Source organism: Molossus molossus, unplaced genomic scaffold (genome assembly GCF_014108415.1).
Source record: "Molossus molossus isolate mMolMol1 unplaced genomic scaffold, mMolMol1.p scaffold_m16_p_12, whole genome shotgun sequence".
NCBI classification, from domain to species: Eukaryota; Metazoa; Chordata; class Mammalia; order Chiroptera; family Molossidae; genus Molossus; species Molossus molossus.
Window position 1 is genome coordinate 89,737,680 of NW_023425347.1, and position 7,503 is coordinate 89,745,182.

A 7,503-nucleotide genomic window follows, 5' to 3' on the forward strand; every position below is an offset into this window, starting at 1 on the left:
GGGGCCAGGCCTACCCCTTCCTAGCTGCGGGGTGCCGGGGAAATGCTGACGCAGGCTAACGGCAGGCACCCACCTGCTCATGGGTCAGCCCCTGCCACTGGCAGAGCCAAAATCCTTTCCACCCAGGCTCACCCCCGGGGACGGCCACCTGGGGCCCGTACTGAGAGCAGATGACAGGGAGAGACTAAGGCCCAGGGAGACAAAGGGACTCCCCAGGGACCCAGCTTTTGTCTTCAGGCAGGGCGGACCTGCTCAGCCAGAGAAGGGGATCCCTACTGTCTTGTGGGCCCCTGGGCCTGCCCCTCCAGCTCCCTGAAGCCTGGTGTCTTCACTGCTACCTGGGACCAGCAGGGAGAAAGGGGCAGGGCTGTGTTCCGACCTCAGCACGGGTCACCAATGGCCTGGATGAAAACCCTACCCCAATAAAGACATGCTGCCTTCATAAATATTAACTCTTATCGTTATCATTGTTATTATTATTAACATCATTATCCCTCTGTCCCCAGGGCCAAAGTGTACACAAAAGAAGTTGTGTGCACATGACGTGTGCGTGTCTATAGGAGGGATGTGTGTGTGTTTCTGAGCACACTGTAAGAGGAAATTTAGGCGAGATACAATCATAATGTATACGCATGGCTCTGGTGACCACGGTGCGTTTAGTGAAGGCTCACCCCGCGCCAGCAGATGGGAAACGGAGCTCGGGGAGGTGCAGTGGCGACCCAGGGCCACCCAGTGTGTCACCGCAGAGCCAGGACCCCACCAGGCTCCCGCGCTTGCTTCGGCTTTCCTGCACCACTCCTGGGACCTGGACACGAGAACTCCGGGCGGTGCAGCCTTGTCCCTGAAGCACCCCACCACTCCTCAGGGGCGCAGGCGGGCGCGCCTCCCACGAGCACAGGACCCACAGGCACCTGACGGGCTGAACCCAGCGTGACCACGGAGGCGAGACAGGCCTGGGGACTTGGCCACAGAGGGGCTGGCCGTGCCACCCAGGTGGTTCTGATGGAAAGGAGCAGCAAGCAGGGAATCCAGGCTTCCGGGCAGCCCCCGGTGAAGGCAGGGCGCTGGGGAAGGGACGATCCTGACGCCGTGGAAGGCCTGGAGAGGGCCCTTCTTGGCCCCGTCCCCCGACAGTGGCATGTCTTACTACCCTGGGCACAGCCATGGCACCTCATGAACCTGTAGGCCCAGGACACAGGCATGAGGGTCCCACCTCCAGGGCCTGAGACATGAAGAATCAGTTGCCCAGCGCCAGGGGGGCTCTGCGTGCACCAAACCGTGAAGAAATCAGCAGCTCTGCCTAATTGCTACGTGTCCTTTGGTTAAGTCCCTTCACCTCTCCCGGCCTCTGCTGCTTCTTGATCTGTCTGATAAGACTCGATGAGTCGCAGCCTCTCTCCGCTCCCAGAGGGTTCACGCTGGTCCCACTGCCCACCACTTACCCCATGAGCCGGATACGTGAGCCAGCCCCAGTCCCCGTGGATGGTTGACGTGTCCAGCAAGTTCACTGCAAAACAGGAGACAAGAGCACGTTAGACCCTGGGACCGCCTTCCCTCGTCCCATAAGAGCAGCCGACCCGGCCACACCGGTCAGCTCGCAACATGAAACACTCTAGCTGCTGTCTCCACGTCCTTTCTGACTTGCCCTGTCCACCCAGACTCAGTTCGAGTTCTCTCCCTTCCCCGAAGCCTTCCTCTACCACCTCAGCCAAAGTGTGATCTTCTGAACTCCCAGATACGAGCTGCCCTGAGGGCCAGGCTGCCCCAGGGGCAGTGGGATGGCTCAGATGGGCTCGGGAGTCCAGGAAGCCTGGGTCAGAACCCCGGCTCTGCCACTCAGGACCTGTGTGTTCTGAGCAAGTCCCTTCCCTTCCCTGAGCCTCAGCTTCCTCCTCTTCAAACGGGGTGACAGTGGCCCTGTCTTACAGGGAGTTGTGAGGATGACTTGACCCTTACCTACTCATGGGACGTAATGGCATTCAAAGCTCCCACCAAAGTTCACGCTGTGAGGGCGTACCTTTCCCAGAGGACCGGCCCCGGCTTTATAATCATCGTGTCCCCCAGGAGATGCCTGGCTCCTAGCAGGTCCTTTGTGCACATTTGATATAGAGGAGTTTAGGGGAGCGGAGCTGCCTCTTGGTGAGCACCTGCCGTGAGCTGGGCTCTGCAAGGAGAGCCTGAGAGGCCTCATCTGGGACCCACACACCCATCCGAGAGGTGGTCATTCTTAGCTCCATTTTACAGATGAAAACAATGAGTCTCGGAAGTTCAGGAACGTGCCTGGAGCACCTCAGGGTAGCCAGCAGGACTGGCGCTCAGAGCACCTGCCGTGGCAACCGCAGGTAATACCACCACCCCTGGCAGGCTGGGCTCACGGAGGGAAGGGGCGCTGGCCGGAAAGCAAGACCCTCACTGGAGGAAGAAGAGCCCACAATTGGAGTCAGACACCTCTGGGTTCACATCTCAATACACCTGCTTGGTAGCAGGAGGTTCGATGAACCTCACTTTTCTCATCTGTAAAATGGGGATAATAATGTCAAAAGGTGGGTGAGGGTAAACTGTAAAGCCTGGAGTTAATGCCCTACCAAAGCCAGTTCCCTGTTCCTAAGCCCTGCCCCTCCTGCCTCTCTCCTTGTACCCCAGACCCACCCACTCACTTTTCCGTGATAAACGTTCACTAAGCTGTTAAGAAATTGGGCCTTGAATCCCAGGTCTGTCTCCAACTGCTGTGCGTCCTTGGATAAGTCCCTTCACCTCTCTGGGCCCCTGCTTCCTTTGCTGTGCTGGCGACATTCCTATGAGAGGGCTGTTGGTCCTCCAGGGCTTTCCATCTCTCTCTCCCCTGGGGCCCCTCTCCAGCCAGCAGCCACGGTTTCCCACTACCCCAACGGGCAGGCTTGGGCAGGGCACAGAGGGGTAAAGCCAGGCCCTCCTGGAACTTTCAGCCGGAAGGCTGGGTGTCCTTCTGCCTGAGGTTCGCATAGCTCCATGCCTGCCCCCGAAGATGGAGACAAGTGTCCTCAGGAAATGTTGGAGTGAGGATGCTCTTATTTGCTGATTTTCTTCCTCCTTTCCCCTCCCCACCCCACTGTGGGCGGGGCTCGAGGAGGCTGGCTGCAGAGAGGGCTGGCAGAACCAGGGAGGGGCCTTGGTGCTCCTCCCCAGGTCCCCAGAGGCCAGGTAGGATCAGGGGATGGAGTCAGTGTCCGCAGAGGGATCGCCCCTCCTGAGCCGGCCCACGCCAGGGGGGAAGGCAGAGAAGCCTTCCCACCTCCCTCCCTCCCTCCCTCTCAGGCAATGGAAAGAAAACTGGGTCAGGCAGCTCTCTCCTGCTGCCTGGTGGGAGGGAGAGGGGCCCCGCACTGCAGTTTCCCCCAGACCAGCAGGGCCTAGTTTGGGGAGAGGGAGAAAGAGACCCGTGGGCTCCCCCACCCTCGCCCACCCTTCTCCATGCAGCTCAGACCTGCCCCCTCAGGGGGTATCTGAATGACTGTCCCCTGCTTACACTCCTCCCCCGGACACCCTGCCTCTAAGGCAGCCGCCTGCAGACCCCACTTTCCAGGCCCTCCCCTCTCCTGGGATGCCCCACTACATTTGCAGCAGATTCTTGATCAGCCAGCCAGGGGGCTCAGATAATCCAAAGATAAGTCAGAAGTCGATTCTATCGGATTCAAGAAGAGCTACAGGATTCCAAGGCTGCTTGTTCTAATTCCTTCCAGACCCTTCCCTGCCCCTCCCCTCGCCTCCTCTGTCCACTCTTCCCTACCTCATGTCCCCTCCTGGGGGTGGGGGTGCACAGAGTGTCCTTCATAGGCAGCTCCGGGCCCACAGGTGTTTCATCAGGGCTGGGGAGAATGTGCACACAAGGCCCACCTGGCCGGGGCCTGAGTCCCCAGGAAGAGTCACACCCAGGAGGACTGCATGGCTGGACCGGGGGTCTGTGTGACATCTGAGATGCCAATGCCCCTCTCCGGGCCTGTCTCCCCACGTGCAAATGTAAGGGTTGAACTACTAGAGGGTCTCTTAGGGAGTTCATTGAGCAAATCACTTAACCCCTCTGTGCCTCAGTTTCCTCATCTGGGAGATGTCCACAGGCATCTCTCGGGCCTACCTGCGCAGGCTGTTCTGGGGGATCCAGCGGATCCCTCTCCCGCTCTGAGCAGCACAGATAATTCCTAGGCCTTTCCCATTCGGCCGTGGTAGGCATTATGTGATTTCGTGATTTCTCCAGCACCGTCACCTTCCCCCATTCCATTTCGCTGAGACTAATACTTAAATTGATTTACATTCCCTGAGGACACAGCTCATGATGGTGAGGCTGGAGAATTCGGGGTGGCCAGGGGATGTCAGCCAGGACGCCAATGCCTCTGAGATCACCCCGAAGTGGTGGGTAATCCCCACTAGAGGGATAAAGGCCTGCGAGTTGGTGGGGGGTGGGGGGAATCTCTGCAGGTGTAGGGTCCTCCCCGAGCTGGGGGTGAGGCCTGGCACAGGGGCACTTGACCAGACTGGGGTAACGTCACCTTTAGGACCCCAGCTGGGAATAGAGCTCCCTCCTCCAGTTCCAACAGTCTCCCTGGCTGGGCCTGGCTAAGGGACTCCTGGCTGTCCCCTGGCTGTCCCCTGGCTGTCCCATGGCTTTCTGACCTGTGAGGGTAACCCCTGACCAGACTGTGTGGGCAGAGCACCCCTCCACCCGGCAGCCCTCCCTGCCTGCCTCTCTTTATGGGTCTCGCCTCTTCCCCAACTGCTCTCCCTCCCCAGAAACGGGCACATCCCCTCTCTCAGGCCAATGGTCTATCCTCCCCAAAGACCCCTCCTTATGGGACTCTGGTGTTTGCCACTGCAATTCTGGAGGGTGCTGGCTCCACCCCGAGGAGAGAGTTGAATCAAGGAGCTGAGGGTGCACCACCCAAGGTCCAGAGCCTTGATGTGGGTCCCCTCAGAATCCTATTGGGTGAAAAAGCTACTCCCTTCCCTGTATCCAACCCGGGAAAACTGCTTCTCAGACCACAGTTCTGAGAATCACTGACTGCCCCCTCCTGACTCTCCTGGTGTCTCAGGAACCTGAAACCCATCACTACCCACCCAGCTGGGCTGTTCCTCCTGCCAGTTCACCTCTCAGCTCCCCTGCTATGGTGCCTGCTCCCTGTGTGACCCGTTTCTGTTATTTTGTGTACATGCATTTCCGTGGGCATAAATGCATGTTTGAGGGCCTCCTTATATGTGGTGTCTGCCCACGAATGTGCATATTTTCAAGTGTATGCATCTGTACATGTGTGTGTGTGTGCGCACAAGTGGACTATCTGAATTTCTGTGCATCTGACAGTGGGCGGGGGGAGGGGGTGCTGTCCACGCACATGATTCTCTACAGGCCTGGGTCTATGCATGTGAATCCTGCTGTGTCGTCTGTGCATGTGTGCTTGAGGGTCTGGCTGTATCTCTATGAGCTGTCGGGGGGTGTGTGTGTGGGGGGGGGTGGGGGGTGGGGGGATCTGTGGTGGATCTGAGCATAGATGAGAAGCACTGGCTCTGGAGCTCCCTCGAATCTGGAAGTTCATTCTGCCGGGTGAGACCAGCTCTGCACCCAGGCATCAGCCCCGGGATCCTGCACAGAGCACAAGGTCCAGCTTCCTCTGGGCAGCAGAGGAGGTCTAGGAAGGGGCTGGGGCAGAACCCAGGGCAGCGTCCTGTGTGTGCGTAGGTGTGAGACCCTGCCTGGGGTTGGGGAAGCCTGGTGGATGCCCCCTCCCAGCTTTCCTTGTCCCCTCCCATCACCAGGTCACCTACTAGACCCTTTTGGTCCTGACAGTTCAGTTCACAACCCCTGCTCCAGGCTCTTTTCCCTGTGTCCCCTGAGTGACTGGACTGCCCCAGCCTTGTCCCTGGACAGGACCCTGATCTCCAGGGCCTGGCTTGCCTCAGTTCCCCCTCAGCTCTCTCCTCACTGGCCCTTCCTCCCAAGGCCGCCCCTTGCTGCCCACCCACGCTGCCTTCCCCAGCTATTACTCCCTGGCTGCAGTCCCTCCTTCTCCCCCCCGTCTCCAGCTTTCCAGCCCAGCCACTTCCAAGACTCTTAACCCCTGCCCCTCATTTCTGTCTTTCCCCAAACCCTGTCCTGTTCTCTCTGGTCCTCATTTCTCAATTCTTGGTCCCATTTCTCCACGGCAACCCCCACCCCCTTTTCCTTCAGCCCTCTGAATCTCTTCCTGCATCTTTGTGTCCCTCTGTCACGCTGTTCTCTGTCCCCACCCCATCCCCTGCCCTCTCTGTCCCTTCTCTCCTCTATACCTCTTCTCTTGTCTTCTGTCCCCATCCTGTCCCTCATCCCCAGCGTCTGATCTTCAGTTCTCTGTCCCCAGCTCCTAATCCCTCAGCCCTGTCCCCCAGTACCCCGTACCTCTTCCCTCATCCTCAAGCCTTCAGGTCCCTGTCCCCTAGTCCTGTCCCCTTCTCCATCGCTCTGTCCCTTGACCTCGGGTCTCTACCGCGGTGCAATCCCTATTTCCCCAAGCCCAGGGATCCCACCCCCGTTAGACTCCAGGGGAAAGAAGTTGAGCCTCGGGCAGCGCGCGCCGCGCCCCCGGCCCCCCCTCGGCCGCCCCCTCGGCCCCTCGGCCGCCCCCGCCCCTCGGCCGCCGCTCACCTTCTCCGCGCGCCGCGGACACGCAGGTGGCCGCCGCCGCCGCGGCCATGACGACCCAGAGCGCGGGGGGCAGGCGTCCCCGGGCGGGGGCCATGGCCGGGAGGGCGGGGGCGCCGCTCACCCTCGGGTCGGCGCGCTCCCCGGCTCTCCCGCACACCCGGTGGCCGGGCGCACACGCGGCTCCCAGCGCACACGCGGGCACCCGCGCCCGCCGCCGCCGCCGCCACCCCGGGCGGGGGCCGGCCCGTCACGGCGCCGAGCCAATCAGCACCGAGGTGAGGGGGTGGGGGACACGGAGCCCGCGCGGCGGACACCGGGCCCGCGGACACCGCCGCTGCACGTGCGCACGCTCGCACTCACCCGCCCGCACCTTCGGGGTAGCGCGCTCCCCGGGCCTCACGTTCGCACGTGGACTCGGAGCCACCGCGCCTGGCCAGTCAGGACGCCCCCGCGACACCAGGACACACAGACCCCGCGGGAGAAGTCCCCGTGCGCACACGCAAGGGCCAGACATGCACCTGCGTACTCAACTCTCTTACACACGCCCCGGACTCACACAGTGTGCTTCGCACGGTGACACGCTCGGATGCACACACACTAGTTCACCAACAGAGGCTCAGAGACCCGCGTGAAGACAAACTCAGAGAGCACTTTTAGGCGAAAACTCTCCCTTCCCCCACCCCCATGACTGGGCATGAAGGTGGCACACTAGTCTTAGAGGGCAGTGGTCATGAACACAGGCTCTGGGACCAGACACACAAGTGGTTAAATCCTGACTGTGTGGCCTCGGGCAAGTTTCTTAACCTCTCTGAGCGTCAACTTCCAGGTCTGTAAAACAAGGACAACAGTATCTATGT

The 7,503-nt window shown here is 60.4% G+C and overlaps 1 protein-coding gene across 1 annotated transcript in view; it reads right to left on the reverse strand.

The window, feature by feature from the left end:
- The window catches only part of EPHA8 (EPH receptor A8), a 35,160-nt gene extending 28,420 nt beyond the window's left edge, over positions 1–6,740 (reverse strand). Inside the window, exons 1-2 of the mRNA XM_036256761.1 lie at positions 6,647–6,740; positions 1,443–1,507 (exon numbers count right to left, since the gene is read on the reverse strand). Coding sequence (XP_036112654.1) covers positions 1,443–1,507; positions 6,647–6,740 — 159 coding nt within the window. The remainder of the gene's footprint in view (positions 1–1,442; positions 1,508–6,646) is intronic.
- Positions 6,741–7,503: the final 763 nt, after the last annotated feature.